Consider the following 18,318-nt stretch of genomic DNA (forward strand, 5'->3'; position numbering starts at 1 on the left):
TGCTGTGCTCACTAATAGCTAATATCTTTTCCAGATCCTTATCAAACATCCCAATAATTTCTATGTTAAGAGGAAGTACACAGTGGGAATTCTCCCAGGCAACTTGTAACTACTTCAGAAGGGCTGTGGACAGCGAGGGCTTCAGCAAAGCTCTTGGCAGGTCAAACTGAGTATCAGTAAATCTGAAAGAGTATTGCTTCGAAGAGCTTTTGAAATTTCTTTGAAATTACACTAACTCACTTGGTCAGATCTTCTTCCTCCAACCAGAGTTAGGGAGCATGCTCAATTTCTTCACCTGACAAATGGGGAAACACCTGCAGAGAAAGCTTAAGTCACTTATCCAAGGAGGCCCAGTGTGTCTGCAGGGGCAGGACGGAAGCCAGGAGCTGGCCTGCCAGGCCAGGGGTGGGTCTGTGCCTAGAGGATCAGGTTTCCCTTCTTATAGCCAATATCTCCCTCTGCTGAGTCTTTGGCAAGTTTACATTCTGCCCATGAAAATCTGGGCTCCAAAATGAAGGAACAAGCACGCAGAAGTAGACCACTCATAAAATTAGCCTTTACACCTGAAGTAAGCATTATTTTCATGAGCACAGCCTCTAAGAGCACATTATAGGGGCTTTCCTGGTGGCGCAGTAGTAAAGAATCCGCCTACCAATGCAGGGGACACGGGTTCGAGCCCTGGTCCGGGAAGATCCCACATGCCGTGGAGCAACTAAGCCCGTGCGCCACAACTACTGAGCCCGCGTGCCACAACTGCTGAAGCCCACGTGCCTAGAGCCCGTGCTCTGCAACGAGAAGCCACCACAGTGAGAAGCCTGTGCACCGGAACGAAGAGTAGCCCCCGCTCGCCGCAACTAGAGAAAGACCACGCATGGCAGCGAAGACCCAACGCAGCCAAAAATAAATAAACAAAATAAATAAATTTATTAAAAAAAAAGAGTACATTATATACCAGGTTATGGTTTTTTCATGGATTTTTAAAGGCATTACTTTGTTTCCTTTGTGAGCCTTCACCGCATGTTGCCCACTTTGATGTTAGTCGAGCGCCGAACCATCCCTCTTTCAGTCATACAAGGGTATTCTTAAGGCAGAATTTAAACAAATAAATAACTACAAAATTTCACTTTACTGGAATACTGACGCTTACAGTTTCTTCACTTTTCCACTTCTCATATGCACAGCTGGTGATGTGAATTCTGATCCTCTCCTCACCTGCCCCGCCTCTTTTCTCTTCCAGGTGAGAAGAGAGCCTTTACTTCAGGATGGGGGATGGCAAATGAAAAGGGGACTCATTTGCCTGTGGCCGCACAAGGAGCCCAGAGCCCTGCGGACGTTTGCTGCCCCCTCCCACCTACAAGCCTCTCACCCCTACTCTTCGTCTCCTCACCCCAGGGTCCTCGGAGCCGACAGCCTAGTCGGCCTTCAGGAATGCTCCTGCAGAGTTCCGGGACTTGGGGCTGCCCTTTTCTTGCCCCACTACAGCACGCCGCTCAGGCTCCAAAGTGAGGTCTGAGAGGAAATCCCCAAGGAAAACACCCCCATCTTCCCCCGCCCCCATCCTCACACATGACGACTCTTACGCGTGCACACGGCCCAACATTACAGCAAGACATGAACCATTTCCTAGAACGAGTCCTGATTTTATCCTCGCCCTCACTTCGACTGTATTTTTCTTTATGTTCCCACTCTTGCAGATTACTATGATCAATCCTGTCACTAAACTATGGTTTCAGAGATGCATCTTGGCGGCCTGGTCACCTCTCCCACCTGCCCTCCGTTAGCCATAACATGAAAAGGATGTTCCCTACCTTTCACTGAAGCTTCTCCACAACTGTGCACCTGCAATAGGAGAAGTAAATGTGAAATGTTAATGGAGGTATTTTCCTCTTGAGGCATTTCTCAACTTAGAAATATTCTGAGCTGTTTAAAATGGACCGCTTGGATCTTAAAAAACTCTAGAAACGATCAGTTCATACAGCGTATACTTCTGCTACCATAACTCATTCAGGCAAGTTGTCCACAAATATCCATTGAGATTCTACTATATGCAAAACACTTGGATAGGTAGCGTGGAAGACGGAGCACCATATAACACATGGTCCTGCCTCAGGGACTGTACTGTCCAATGGGGCAGACCGAACCCGCACTCAAGCAAATCTGAACCGAGGTAGGTGGTATAGGAACTCTACAAGAAACATAAGCCGTGGGAGTTCAGGGAGGAGAGAAAATGTGGCTGGTCAAGAAAGCAGCAATAACAGAGGTGGTATTTGAGGGGAACTCTGAAATGGTACTGACAAAGGAGAACTGAAACAACTGCTATTTGAGAAAGGAGATTTTTATCTATTCATTCTTTAGGTGTTTTGAGCTTATATCTATGCTCAAAGGAAATCAACATTTACATATACACACACACATACACTTAGATCCCATCTGCTTTCTTAATTCTCCAATGACTTTCTTCACTGGACTCTGCCTTGACACTATACTCCCCGCTACCAGCTTTAATGAAGTTCAAGAAAAGAAATGGCCAAGAGGTGGTTTCTGCTTTTTCCATCGAACAAATGCCAAAGATGTTGTCCCTTTTGTTCTTCAGCGTCCCCTAGTAAAGATGCGTGTGATAAATTCTTCTTAAAATTCAGCCGCAGGAAAAAGTTTCTCCAAACTGCTTGCATCCTTTTATCAGATTATTAGAACTGTGCAAGTGATCTGCTTTTGCTTTCTGCCTAGATGAACAGACAAAGAAGGTGTAATGTATACATATATTACAATGAAATACTATTTGCCCATAAAAAAAGAATGAAATCTTGTCATCTGTGGCAACATGGGTGGACCTGAGGGTATTAGGCTAAGTGAAATAAGTCAGACAGAGAAAAACAAATACTGTATGATTTCACTTATATGTGGAATCTAAAAAAGCAAGTGAAGAAACAAAACAGAAAGAGACTCATAGATACAGAGAACAAACTGATAGTTGCCAGAGGGGAGGGGGCGGGGAGATAGACAAAAACAGGTGAAGGGGATTAAGAGGTACGAACTCCCAGCTATAAAATAAATACGTCATGAGGATGTAATGCACACATACAAAATCTAATTAATAATATTGTAACAACTTTATATGGTGACAGATGGTAACTGGTCTTTCTGCAGTGATCACTTCACAATGTATAAAATACTCAGTCACTATGTGGTACACCTGAAATCTGAATAGTATTGTGTTAATTATAACAAAAGCATTGGAAAAATGAGTACAGTTGCTGGCTAAGGGAGCGAGGACGTTAGAACGGTGAGGACAGCAGCGCCTCAATAGCTGAAGGTAGACCAGGGCGGGGCAGCACAGGGCTGAGGACAGTGCAGTGTAAGAGGCTGAGCAGGGGCACGCTTCAACTGGGGTCACAGACCCGGTGCAATGGGAGTGAGGGGCCGGGGTGGGGCCGGACAGGAGGAAGCACCGAGGACTGACTGCCAGCCTTGCAGGGGCTGGAGACAGAACTTGTGAAGGCTAAGGTCAAAGGCGCAGGGATGGTCTCGGGGACTGAAGCCGGGCTTCACACGAGCCATCAGGGCACAAGCGGGAATGACAGAGCATGGCGTGGGCACAAAGGCCTACAGTTCACAGGCCACGAATGCAGGTGGGTCCACGTTCAACCGCGACCGGAAGGCAGCATCAAATGGATAGCGTAGATTTGGCAGGAGGAAAGGCCTAAAGGGACAGCAGTCGGCGATGCCTCCACAGGTGGCGTGCAGGAACCTGCTGAGCCCTCCTCCACTGCCCAGCGCAGTCGTTGAAGAGCATCTCAAAGACAGCGGGGTGCGGAAATTACTGGTTCTTTGGCAAAGAGACAGAAGGAGAAGGGGGTCGAGAAAAACTGAAGGCTGCGGGAGGAGTTTCCCACACCGCAGAAGCATCCCCAGAGCCCGGAGGAAGGGGTTAATTCTGGGGAGCACACAGTCAAGCGCACAACAGCGAGGCCGTGAGAGAGAAATCCATCACGGCCGAGGGCGTCCACACTGGTGACTCAGAAACCAGAGACACGGGGTCCCTGGGTTTCGCAACGATTAAGTCCCAAGAAGGTATCGCCACACTTCTGCTCACCTATTTCGTATTAAGTGCCTAAGACGGTATTAAAGATATGATGGAGGGAGAGGAGAGGTACAATTAAATGTTAACAAGAGAGTCTTAATCCCTTCAGCCAAAAATGCTGTGGGAAGCGGGGAAGCTGGCGGAGAGGCGAGGGGCCAGATGACCTGGAGGTCCTTTCCTCGCTGCTCCTGCCGTCGGGCCAGGGTAGCTCATGAGAGCCCGGCGGTCCTGGATGAAGCCATGGAGCTACCATCCCCGCATCTGGATCCAACTTGAAGCCGATTCTGCGCCTCCCAGAGACCAGGTCATCACTGCAGGGCCCTGGGCTGAAGGGCCTGCAAAGCCAGGCTCTGCCGACCACGCATGGGGCTCAACGGGCCTTTGTCCTAAAAGACTCGACTGCAGAGGACGACGCAGGCTCCAGCGCTGCCTTGGCCACAGACTGGGAGCGCTGGGAGAGCGCGGCCAGGAGTCCTGCTTCTCCTTGTTTCCTCATGCAGTAGAAACACTGCACTCAGAGCAATGTCCCCCGGTGAAAACCTGGACAGAAAGATTGGCCTGTGACAAACGCCCGCCCTACAGGCTGGAGCGTGAGAGGTGGACTCGGGCAGAGAGGCACTGGTGAGAGGAAGGCGCTCAACATGGGCCGACTGATGGGTGAACAGACCCATGCTGTTCCGGTCGCGGGTCGGAGCTCGAGAGAGGGGCCCGTTACTGACTGAGGTGCTTTTGTTTCATGCTCTTGTCTGACCCTTAGACAACCCTGCGGTATAAGGAGGATTTGCCATTTCACAGGATAAAGAGGTTCAGATTACGTAGGAGGCTGAATAACGGCCCCCAAAGGTATCGGGTCTTAATCCCCGAAACCTGCAACATGTTACTTTATATGGAAAATGGGATTTACCAAACGTGACGAAGTTATGGGCTATGAAATGGGGACACTGTCCTGGATTATCCAGGTGAGGCCCAAATGGAATCACAAGTGTCCTTGCAAGAGGAAGGCAGAGGGAGACTTGACACAGGCAGAGAAGGAGGTGATGGGATCACAGAGGCACAGACTGGAGAGATGCCCTAGAAGCCGAGGATACCAGCAACCGGCAGAAGCTGGGATGCTCAAGGAATCCGGGAGCGTGGCCCTGCCCACACCTTCGTTTCGGCCCCGTGATACTGATTATGGACTGTAAGAGGAGACGCTTCTGTTGCACTGAGGCACCAGGCTTGTGGTAATTTGTCACTGCAGCCACAGGAAACCAATGCGGTCTTCGACGGGGCCTCTCCACGGCTGAGAAACGGAGCCGACTAGCTCTAGAAGACTGGTGTTCTTCCCACCCTACCACCCTAACTTTTTAAAGGACTGAATCTTTGCAGTGGAGAGCTTTCCTGCAACGTAATACGAAAGTTGCACGTTTGCAAGAACGTCAAGCTGGTGAGGCAATGCAGGGAATGGTCCTCATGAGAGTGAGAGAAGGACGGTCACGACGTCTTTTCACTTCATCCTTGCCCCCCCCCCATTTTTCCGTTCCTTAAAACTTGTGCCCAGACTGGGACCAAATTTGTACACCACTGAAAACATCGAGATGCTCAGAGTGCTTTGTGAGGTCTCTTGCCCTACTGAGCTAGAATGACTGCAGGTAAAATAGGTTAAGTGGCTATTTCTTCTAAGATTCCTCTGAGGGAGCTCCTAGAGGGTGAAAATGTTACCAAGTCTATTTGAGAGAAACAGGTTCTCCTCTTATCAGTTATGAATCAAGGCAGAAACGCAGGTATCGCCATGCATTGATCTCACCAACCCCAGCACAAAGTCCTATAGCTCGGAGATGTCCCACCTCTAGGCAGAATTAATACATCTGGCGTAAACAGGAAGTAGCAGGCCAGGTGCCTGTTAGGGTTAGAAGGCAGAGTTAGGTGTCTGTTCTCTGAAACAGGAAAGAGGTGGGTGGGAGAAGGGGAGGGAGAGAAGGAAGAATGTGCACAGGAATATAAACTAAATGTACAGATTCAAGAAAAGCAATGTCCGGGCAAAACCCACCTGTTCACCTTCCCAGAACAGTGAATGGAGGGATCACACCCATGGAGGACAATCTTTCTAAACGGCTTACACATGAGTTAGTTTAAGAACCATAAAGGCTTAAAATAGAAACCAGATTTAAAGCGCACCATAGAACACTCTGATGGTACATCCATAACAGACGATGGTACATCCGTAACAGCCTATAGCCCTGGTCCCAGGGTCAGTGTTAGGGAGGAAAGGGTGCCTCCCACAAGCAGCCTCAGTATCCCCGCCAGGGCTCGGGCCCTGGACAGTTCTTACGTGCGTCCACCTATGTGGAGCCCTACCAAAATCACCCCTCCATCTGGGGCTACTTTTAGTGGAATCAACTGCTTCACTGTGACCCCCTCTTAGCTATTTTTGATCAAATCAATCTTATTTCACTTAATTTCATGGGGCTCAATTATTCCAAGCAGGGATTTTTGTCCATCTACAAAAACTGGCTCAAACCCTGGTAAAAGGAAACTCCTCCAAGTATGGAAAAGCCTGGCTCAGATTTATGATACAGTCAAATTACTCAGAAAACCTGAAGTACATTTTTTTAAATAATTCAAGTTCTCACTTGAATTTTTTGAAAAATTTGGTGTTGAAAACGAATTTATTTTTCAATTCATTTTTAAAAATGAATTTAACCATTACTTGTTTCTAAGCCCTGAACTTATTGTTTTTCTCCACAGAGGCAGAGAAAAAATTTATATAAACTAGTCCATTTTCCGATGGCCCAGTTTCATCACGTGGGATGTAATTAATATTTAACTGTTATCCTCACTGCAGCCTACTTGAATACCAAAATGGTATTTAAAATAACGGCACTTAGAGCCAAAAGAGAAACCAACACACACAAACCTTTTGCCCAGCAGCAGTAGCTATGACTATGGACAACGTCAGTTAAATAAATAATAAATAGTAAATAAATTTAATAAATTTAAAAATAATATTTAACATTCAAAATAGAAAAGTCAGTGCCGTACCCTAACCTGTACCCTAAACCGTACCCGTTCCCTAAGCCTAACCCTAACCCTTACCCGAAGCTTTACCCTAACCCGTACCCTAATCCTAACCCGTACACTAACACTAACCTGTACCCTAACACGTACGCTAACCCTCAACCGTTGTCGTACCCTAACCTGTACCCTAAACCGTACCCGTTCCCTAACCCTAACCCTAAGCCTAACCCTAACCCTTACCCAAAGCCTTACCCTAACCCGTACCCTAATCCTAACCCGTACACTAACACTAACCCGTACCCTGAACCTACGCTAACCCTAAACCGTTGTCGTACCCTAAACCGTACCAGTTCCCTATATAATCTGTTATTTTGCTCCATTTCAAAGACTGCTCAGTTAATCTGCCTATACAAAGGTCAAACATTCAGGGTCTAGAAAATTAAATACCACAAAAATGAATGTTGAGTTTTCTTACCTCTTGTTCTAGACAAAACCATATCCTTTATTATTTGCATAATAACACGTCCAAGGATCATGACAGAAATCAGGTGATACACTCTCCATGGAGTCAGTGCAAGGAACCTATCACAGCAAAAACAGACAAATCATTATTTCAACTTGAGGACTGTACCTTTTTTTAAAAACTAGGTTTACTTTCTGCCACAGAAACAAAAAATACATTCAATAATGATTTCACTTGTCAAAAGCACCCTCAACGTGACCACATGAAAGCTACTTAATAGCATCAAAGTCAGGGAAGTAAGAGCACTGGAGCCATGTGGACTTTTGTGCCAGGCTTTCTGCTCTAACCTCCAATCTGGGCAGAAGATTTGCTATTTTGGGTATGGCCCAAATATCACTCTGCTAACAGACAGAACAGAACTGACCTGGAGCAGAATCATGATGGGCTAAAATTAAAAAGGCAGAGCAGCAGGGTTTTTTCACGCACAAGAGAAGCTGGAGTAGATGCCCTTTACTTGCTGTCCTCTGTCTTACGGTTTTCTCTTATGCCACATCCACTTCTTTAAATCCTACCCCCCACCCCACCAATCTCTTAAAAACAGCAGTTATTAGGGATCCAATTTGCTAGCCCTTTCTAAGATCACTGCCCTTTTGTCTATCTGCCCACCTCGTCTCCAGAGGGAAACAAAGAATTCTTTATCACGAACAGCACACAGACCCTACAGTACTTTTTCTCTTGTTTTGTTTTTGATTGGGTTTATAAAGGAATGCAATGGCAAGGAAGTCACAAGGAGCTCTGAGCCTTCATATAGAGGCTGAAGTTAGTTAGTTGGCTAAGCTACGGAAGTTAGTTGGCTAAGCTACCAATTAATATTGACTTTGGTGTAATCATAACTCAGAAAAATCAATTTAACAGAAATGTCATTTAATACTAGTTGTAAGGCAGTGTGGGATGTATAAAGAGGCAAAGAACACATGCATACTGCCTTCTAGGAACTTACTTCCTCATCAGAGAGATGAACACAGGCTGCACTAACAAAAGTCCAAGGCAATGAGTCTTGGTGCTATAGCAAGACACGAGCAAAGAGCAAAGAGAAACAAAGGAGGAGAAATGATTAGCTCCAAATCAGGGAAGATTTATAAAAAGTGGCATTGAACTTGGTCTGGGAGGATGGATGCAATTCAGAGGAAAACAGAAGCTGTTCCAATTGGAGGACACAACATGAGCGGAAGATAAGAGCCAGGCAAGGGTGAGGTGTGCCTGGGGCGTGCAAGTGGTCTGCGATGGCCCCTGCGGAAGCAGAGGGATAAACAACAAGAGAGTTGGGAGACTGGCAGAGAGAAGAAATTGAGGTGCCAGGCTGGGGGCAGACTATGGCAAGCCCTGAAGGATATGTAGGGAGTTCAGTCGTCACTACTGACAACAGAGAGAAAGCCAAAGGTATAGAGTAGGTAAATGAAATGATGAGTGGTTTAGGAAAAGGCGTGGGGGCAGCAGAGAGGATGAGGTGGAGTAGGGAGGAAGCACGGAGGCCAGGACGTCTGCTAGAAGGTTATGCAATGTGCTTGATGAGAAATGGTCAACGTGAGATGCTGGTGAAGTTGTGGGTAAAACCTCTCCCAGGGGCTTCCCTGGTGGTGCAGTGGTTGAGAGTCCGCCTGCCGATGCAGGGGACACGGGTTCGTGCCCCGGTCCGGGAAGATCCCACATGCCGCGGAGCGGCTGGGCCCGTGAGCCGTGGCCGCTGAGCCTGCGCGTCCGTAGCCTGTGCTCCGCAACGGGAGAGGCCACAGCAGTGAGAGGCCCGCGTACCGCCAAAAAAAAAAAAAACCTCCCAAAATGTGGACAATCCAATTTCCACGTCTGGTTGTAATGTTACCTGTGCGTGTGACCTGGGCCAGAGTGGGCAGAATAGGTCAGTGCTTCTTTAATATTGGTCTGCAACTGCCAGCAGCTTGGCTGCCTGGAAAGCTTGTTAAAATACAGATTCCCAGACCCCAGGGTCCTCCCCCGCCGGATCCTCCTAGACAGGCGGTCTAATTACTAGTGTTTACATTCAATAAACATTTATTTATGGGGGCCTACACTGCGCCAGGCACTGTGCTACCAAAAAGGAATAAATGGTGCACAATATATGCAGAGGAAGGAGCAGACCTAAAAGACAACCCACGATGCCAACATCCACATCTTCAGTAACAATAACTGGTTCTTCCACTATGGGTCTAACACTTGCTCTATTTTTGAGCTCTTATGTGCGTTTTAACCCGAGTTGTTTTCGGTATTTATTTGCTTTTCGGCTTACCTGCTCGCCGTCAGTTTATGATTAATGATTGCGCGTGTCTGTGTGTCAGCCTCTCTGCTTTCCCCACCTCACACTGAAGTGGCAGTTTCCAAAATGTTTGACAGTGATCCACCATAAGAAACCCATTTACCTCCAAATACAAACAGATGAAACCGAAGTTTCAAAAATAATGTTTATCCTTACAAATGTGTGATGCCTTCTGATACTTTCCTCCAATTCCACTGTATTTTTAAATGCTGACTCTGGCTCACTAAAGTGACTCCACAAGTGAGTTGTAACTCACAGTGTGACTCCCATTGCATTGGGGGGAATCTGCCACTGTTAGATTCGTATGTTTCATTAGAATAGCCTTCTTGGCAGAGTCAGGCAAAACCCTAGGAGAGAAAGTTCCCTCAAGTCTAAAGGTCTTCTGAGCTAGCCAGGAAGCCATTTAAGTATCTTTTAAAAACCAGAGAAATGCAAAACCAACTGAAGCAATGAAGGTCATTAGTTATTCTTTTAGTGGAAATTACAATCTTCCAGGAATAGAAAAATTACGGAATGACAGGACTTTGACCCACCGCCCTGGCTGCCAGAAGCCCTCCTTTAGAGAACGTTGCCATAGCAACTCCCAAGAGCACTGGGGATGCGCACCCCACCACCCCACCCCACCCCCGTGTTCCCTGGGCCAGGGTATAGTTGGCATCTTGCCCGAGGGTCTCATTGGTCATTAAGAATCCTCAACCAGATGAGAAAGCAAACCCAACAACTACTTGGGATGGTAATGCCATACCTGTATGGGACTGCATGTCTCCTTAGTACATGAGCATCTTTGCAGCCCAAGAATTAAGCATACACATGTCTGAGAAACCAAGTCCTAATAGTAATAATCTGTACTTAGAAAAACCTGCACGTATTTGGTGTTTTAATTATTTTTTACTGCCTACGGTAATTCGTCTCATGGCTCCAATTTAAAATATGTAGTATAATTTAGAGTTGTGATTTGAAATTAAAATCTTAGGAACATCTATGAGTTTATTTATTTTACAGGAACTGCCTAATATTGGGAGATCTTGGTTGTTAGACAAAGTCATTTTTTTAAAAACTTCTATTTTGGTAACTTTCGAGTATATACAAAAAGAGAGAGCCAAGTATAATAAACCCAGCCTCAACAGTTCTCCGTTCATGGCCAATCTTGTTTCTTCTATATTCCCACCCACCAAGCTCCCCTCACCACATACACACCCAAATTATCTGAAGCAAATATCAAGCATCATATAAATTAACTTGTAAATGTTGTCATTTATCTTCAAAAACAAAAAAGCACTTTTTAACCTAACAACAATACCACTAGCACACCTAATAAAATTGCTTTACTTTCTTAATGTCATCAGATACCTGGCAGCATTCACATTTGCCCAGTCATCTTTTACACACATGTACACACGTGACACACACACACACACACAGTCAAAGACTGAAACAGAATCTGAAGAAGTCATACATTGAAATGGATAGAGGTGAGTTTTAAGTTTCCTGTAATTTATAGGTCTCCTGCCCGCCCCCCATCTCTCTATCTCTTTCTCCTTTATTTATTTATTTATTTTTGCTGAAAATTTCTGTGGAAGAAACAGACTCGTTTTGTCCAGTAAAGTTTTCCAGAGTCTGAGAATCACTCCTTGTATCTTTGTGGTTTAGTTTAACATTTTCCTTTACCCCTTCTGCAGACTGGAAACAGTTGCATCTAGAGTCTTGACCAGATTTAGGTTCAATTTTTTTTCCTATAGAGCTACATGATAGGTGGAGGTGTGTGTTCCCATCAGGAGGCGCATACTGTCTGGTGTCTCTATTTTTGTGACATTAGCAGCCATTCATGATGACTGCCTGGCATTGATTCCTCAGGGACTACCCAGGGGCAGGAGCCCTTCATTCTTGCTACGGGTATTAGCTGGGTCACATCTATAAAGAGAAACTCCCCTTCATCAATGTTTGATGACCGGAAGAGACGGATCTCATGGGAAAGGCAGGATCAACGCTTGATTCTTTCTCTCTATTTACCAGCCTTCAAGATAATGAGACAGTTGCTTAGTATCCCCTATAGGCAACAAAGTTGGTTTGGGTCATTCCTTTTTTTTTTTTAGTGTTATTGTGAATGATGTGCTCCAGCCCGCTGCAGTCTCATCCCACTGACCATCAAGTGTCCCATCTTGGCTGGTGGAAGCTTAATCAGGTTGGGTCCTGAGTCTCTTAGTATAACCTTAGTAACCTTTGATAATAAAGTACTTTAAAGGGACAGGGAAAATATAAAATTTACAAATGCAGTTTAAAATGTTGAAGGGAGTATAGTGAAACTTTTTAATAAAACCAGTCATTCACCAAAGACTCGCTTGAAAATGCTTGTTAAAGTTTGATCGATTTATAAACAAAATAGTAAGTTATGTTAGCTAAAATTGAAAGCTCAAAGAAAAACAAGGGTTTCAACCTTACTTAATCAAAATTTATTTTTTAAAAGGTAGTTGAACGGAATTGTCAAACCAGTCTTTCTTTTATATGAAAACTGTCTCATAGGACATCACAAAAAAAAAAATCCCTGTCTGCGGGCCGTAAGCAATTCTGATGCCGGCGCTCTGTGGTACCACTCAGAGAAAGACTACACTTTCATGCAACCCATGATTCCCTCAGTGAGAATCACCCATCTCTACTGAAGTACATCTCATATCGGGGAGCTCAGCATGTCTTCGGCATCCAGTTTCCTACTGTATCCTTTTATTACTGGGGGAAGGGGAAATTCCCTTTTCATTCCATAACCAGTGATTATCAGACACTGGGCTAGCGGCAGGGACACACTGATGACTAAATCCCTGCGAAGCCGGGAAGCAGACAAGTGAACAACTATGTTTTAACCCAAGTATCAATACTTTCCAAAAGGGTGTGGGAGCAGGAAAGAGGGCCGATAACTGCATAAGGAAGGCAGAGTGAGCTCTCGAAAGAAGGTGGGTGTTTAAGCTTTGCCTCCCTAGAGCAGTCAGACTTTGCCAGGTGGAAAGCGCCAAAGGCATTCCAGGTCGGGAACACGGTAAGCACAGAGAACAGCAAGAGCGCAGAGGCTAAAACAGAAGAGTGAGAAAGTGCCCTTAAGGTTGGCTTCCCTTGACCCAGCGGCGCTAGTTCTGCCCTCCAGACCACATTGCAGTGAATAAAACCGCTGATGTCTAGCGAGTGCGAGCACGGTTCTAGACATCATTTAATGTATTCCCTCATTTCATCCTTATAACAATCCCGTGAGGAAGGTACTCCATTTTGCATATGAGCAGGGAGGGGTTAAGAAACTTGCCCAAGGCCCCAAGATCAGGGGAGGCAGGGCCAGGATCCAGACAGGATCCAGGAATCCAGACAGCTTGGCTCTAAGCCAGCTCTCTCACCACTCTGCTAAATACCTCCCAGACACAAGCTCCTGCCTCTTCCACCTCCCGTTATCACATGAAAATAGCTGGAAGGGCTGTCACCAATTTTCAAGAGTATGTCTGCTCAGGGTGTGATGAACTGACTGAAGAGATGCCAGGAGCACTCCTCAAAGACACCAGCCACCAGCACCAAGACTGCAGAAAGCGAGGATTATGTTCACACCTCTTTAGGACACACATCCCTGGTCCCTTCACCTCTTCCTCAGGCGTCCCATCCCTCCTCTGGCCAGGCTCCAGGTGTGACTCCTTTCAGACCAAATGCTCCCACCGGGCATCTGGCCCCTACAGATGGGGGGAACCAGGAGGGGCCTTGAATCCATTTGTTCTGGATTCCATAGCTCTACCTATACAGTCGTTTTTTTTTTTTTTTTTAATTAATAGGCTGTATTTTTTAGAGCAGTTTTAGGTTTACAGAAAAATTGAGTAGATTGTGCAGAGATTTCCCATATATCTCCTCCCCCATCCTCCCATCCCACCTACAGCGTCTCCTAGTACGAACATCTTGCTTCAGTGTTATAACATCTTGCATTTGTTATAACTGATGAACCAATGTTGATATGTTATTAACCAAGTCCACAGATCACAGTAGGGCTCACTCTTTGTGTCATACATTCTACGGGTTTTGACAAATGCATAATGTCACGCATCCATCATTATAGTATCATACAGAGTATTTTCACTGCCCTGAAAGTCCCTGTGTTCCACATATTCATGCCTCCCTCTCTCCCCATAAACTCTGCTGACCACTGATCATTTTACCGTATCTACTAGTTTGTCTTTTCCAGAATGTCATGTAGTTGGAATCATACAGTATGTCGCCTTTTCAGACTGGCTCCTTTCACTAAGTATTTACTTAAGTTCCTCTGTCTTTTCACGGTTTGATAGCTCATTTCTTTTTATTATCAAATAATATCCCGTCATATGATGTACCACCATTTATCCATTCACCTCGTGAAGGACATCTTGGCTGCTTCCAATTTTGGGCAATTATAAATAAAACTGCTCTAAAAATGTGTGTGCAGGATTTTGTGCGGTCATTAGGTTTTCAACTGATTAACTCATTTGGGCGCAGGCTTTTTTTTTTTTTTAACAGCTCTATCAGCATACTGGCTTATTTTGAATTTACAGGCAGCTAAAACCCTCAAGGATTCTATTTTCCTGATGCAACTTTTGAATCTCAATATGTCCTATTACACTGGTTCTTGTTTGACATGGTCCGTCCGTCATTCAAACCCACAGCCCTTAATGGTGTCATCAATCACATTTGTTCTCCTGTCCGGCATCATGACATCCACACATTTGAGATCTGCGTGTCATCTGTCCTCGTCTACACTGCTGGAGGTGGATGGAGGTCGATCGGTACTGGAGCCCTGTGACTCCCACAGTGATCTATTATTAATTTTATATAATTTTATATTATTATTTAATCTATTATTTAATTTATTAAATAATCTATTTATTTAATCTATTATTTAATTTAGATGAATCTATTATTTAATTTATTAAATGATCTATTTATTTAATCTATTATTTAATTTATTAATCAGCACTTTATGAATATGACAGGCCATCCAGTTTGCCGCTACATTCCATCCACGTTACTCCATCCTGCCCACAAAGACATAATAAGAGATTTTCTTAAACGCCTTGTTGAAACCTGCCGCATTCCTAATCTCTGAGTGCCTGCCTGTAAGTGCTGACCTGCTTGGCGGAAGCTGAGAATTACTCTGAGGTATAGAACAGCTCTCAGGAGAAGAACCAAACGCCATTAGGACCTGCCCATCACATCCCATGGCACAGCCTGATCCAAGCCCCAGGGTGACCTTGCCGATCTGCCATTCACAGAATTCACAGAAACACGTGGTGACCCCCTCACCCACGGGGGGAATTTTGAAGCAAAAATGGCTGCACACAGGTGGCCAGAGGATTCCTGAATGCTGCAGAACCATTATTCAGAGACGGGTTGTGGTCACACTGCACGATGCCCATGAGGTCATGGGAAGCAGAATGATGAAGTACAGACTTTGAAGAGGGGCGGCTGTGGACAGGCATCTTTCTCACTCAGGGGGGCTACGTAATTTTCCAGGTCCGGTGCAAGGTGAAAATGCAGAGACCTCGCTGGGGATGCAGAAGTCAACCTCCCCTCCCCACCAGACTGCAGGCCCAACCCACAACAAACAGGAGTTCCCCACAGTATTGCAGCCTCGACTCTAGGGCGTGTTTGGGACCTGGATCCGGGGCGGGGCGGGGGGTGAGGCCCCTGCCTGCTCGCCACTCTGCTCACCGAGGCGCTGCTGGCCGGGGGGAGATGGTGATCTGTGCCTGAGGAGGACCCTTCTCATACCTGCGCTCAGGCCCCAGCGAGGGGCGGGCGGTCACAGTGGAACACAAGCCTCCCCCTACCGATGCAACCTGGCCACCGCCCTGGGGGGAGGACCCAGGGCAGTCATGTAGGGTGGGGTGGAGAGGGGGAGGGTGGGCAGGGCTGGCGCCCAGAAGCCCATCCCGGGAGGAGGCCTCACACGTGAGCTGAGGCCCCACGCTCCCAGCGTGTGCGTCAGCATCCTGTTGAGCTTCACCGACAAAACACACATTCAACAATGGAAGCACTAAGAATTACAGGACGGCGGCCTCAGAGCATGAATCCCCAAGCGCAGGGCCTTCTGAGCACCAGGCTCTGTGCGACTGCATAGCTCACATGTCCATTTAGCCAGCCCTATAAAGGCCTTTTTTCTCCTTAAAATCACTTTTAGTTCAATAAAAAGGCCATGGACACTTGCTTTTCTCCAAGTTAGACTAGGGACCTGCGCCCGCATCAGCAGATCCTGGAAGTGGGCACATTCAGAAGCACTACGAACTCCTAAGCTTCCAGCTTTTGTAAATATCTTGCTGCAGCTAGATGGGCTTTTTATAATCAATTAAATTAAAATACCATTTTAAATTAAAATATCATTTGTGTTTACTAAGACAGTTACATGTACTTCTTTTAGCTGATGTAAGATAACATTTATCTGACAAGGGGTAATCAAGACTTTGGAAACCAAGACAGGTAAACATTACGTAGGACAACTATAATATACACATACATATCGTGGTAGGTAAACATTACGTATGACAATTATATGCTATACATAAATATATAAAATTATATACAAGTTTCATACACATATAAAACCATATGTATATAAGAATACCCATTTGTCCTATAAATACATACTGTATGGTCTAGCTGCTGGTGGGAAGGTAAAGTTCTGCAACTCACTATGTGCACACTTTCTTTTAGCAAGTTGTGTCCAATTCTATATCCCAGTGGGATGACTGCTTTAAAAAATACCACATTGGGACTTCCCCGGTGGCACAGTGGTTAAGAATCCATCTGCCAATGCAGGGGACGTGGGTTCGATCCCTGGTCCAGGAAGATCCCACATGCCGTGGAGCAACTAAGCCCATGCGACACAACTACTGAGCCCACGTACTGCAACTACTGAAGCTTGCTCGCCTAGAGCCCGTGATCCACAACAAGAGAAGCCACCGCAGTGAGAAGCCCGCACACGGCCACGAAGAGTAGCCCCCGCTCGCCACAACTAGAGAAAGCCTGCGCAGCAACAAAGACCCAGCGCAGCCAAAAAAAAAAAAAAAAACACCACGTTACCCAGCAGCTGACTCATGTTTAGCTTGTGATAATTACAGTCCACGGATGATTTCTAGCCATGCTTGTATAGCGTCATTTCTGATTCATTTTTATATTGGATACATTTGTCTATTTGCTTTTTTCTTCCTGTTTTTTCTTTCTTCTATGCTTTCTTCTCTCGTTCTCTGGTTCGGTTCCATCATTTTGAATTTTAATCTAGTTTTCAAGTCACCAACAGCCAGAGCCCACTTGGTATTGTTGGGATGGTTTATGCCACTAGCCTCTACTCTGCTACCTGGGCCAGCTAAGAAATAAGACCCAACTGTATGCTCAGAGCCAAGGCAGGGTATAAGGAAAACAAGTAGGGATCCAGAGAAAATCTAAACAACTGTAAGGGTAGACCCTCGACTAATTGTAAAAGAAAAACAGAATAGAGGAGCCCCCAGATGATGCCCCTTTTGGAATGGGCTGTGATTTTAAGCAGAAAATTTTCCCAACAAATTATGGGCTTTGGGGCCTTCCCTGGTGGCGCAGTGGTTGGGAGTCTGCCTGCCAATGCAGGGGACACGGGTTCGTGCCCCGGTCCGGGAGGATCCCACATGCCGCGGAGCACCTAGGTCCGTGCGCCACAACTGCTGAGCCTGTGCTCTAGAGTCCGCGTGCCACAACTACTGAAGCCCATGCGCCTAGAGCCCGTGCTCCGCAACAAGAGAAGCCACTGCAATAAGCCCGTGCACCTCAATGAAGAACAGCCCCCGCTCACCGCAACTAGAGAAAAGCCCGTGCGCAGCAACGAAGACCCAATGCAGCCAAAAACAATAAATAAATAAAATAAAATAAATAAATTTAAAAACAATTATGGGCTTTGACTAACATCAAACCAGTCTGCATTCGCCGCCCATAAGCCACGGACAGGAGAGCTAGACACCCACTCCACGAAGATGCTTCACAAGGAAACTAAATTACACTCAGGTCACCCATCGTCTCAGCTTTCTCTGCACGAATCATTCAAGGCCACGGCTTTTCCTGGTACCTTTACTGGTTTCAGGATGCCAGGTGTGCGTGGGGCTTGGGATTGGAGGAAGGAAGCCCCGGGATGGGCTATGTGGACAATTTACATGATGGCGAAGGAGACGAAAGCACTAGAGTGATCTTCTGTGGACCTCCGCTCCGCAGCAAACTATAAATCTCTAAAACACTTTTTTTCGACTAGTTGTGTATCTATTTGATACACGAGGAAAGCCTAACTAAATCTTCCACTACTTCATGGTAAGTTTTGCAAGGCCAAATTAAATGGCTCGACAGGATAAATTTCTTGTAAAAGCAAAGAAAGGGATAGTTCACAAAAACAAACAGAGCAACTTCTCTGGTAAGGGATGAAAAGGACATCCCATGGGATGT

At 45.9% G+C, this 18,318-nt stretch overlaps 1 protein-coding gene across 1 annotated transcript in view; it reads right to left on the reverse strand.

Moving 5' to 3' along the window:
* The window catches only part of RETREG1 (reticulophagy regulator 1), a 122,836-nt gene that overhangs the window by 82,549 nt on the left and 21,969 nt on the right, over positions 1–18,318 (reverse strand). Inside the window, exons 2-3 of the mRNA XM_060146897.1 lie at positions 7,554–7,660; positions 1,809–1,839 (exon numbers count right to left, since the gene is read on the reverse strand). Coding sequence (XP_060002880.1) covers positions 1,809–1,839; positions 7,554–7,660 — 138 coding nt within the window. The remainder of the gene's footprint in view (positions 1–1,808; positions 1,840–7,553; positions 7,661–18,318) is intronic.

The sequence above is a fragment of the Lagenorhynchus albirostris genome, chromosome 3 (assembly GCF_949774975.1).
Source record: "Lagenorhynchus albirostris chromosome 3, mLagAlb1.1, whole genome shotgun sequence".
NCBI classification, from domain to species: domain Eukaryota; kingdom Metazoa; phylum Chordata; class Mammalia; order Artiodactyla; family Delphinidae; genus Lagenorhynchus; species Lagenorhynchus albirostris.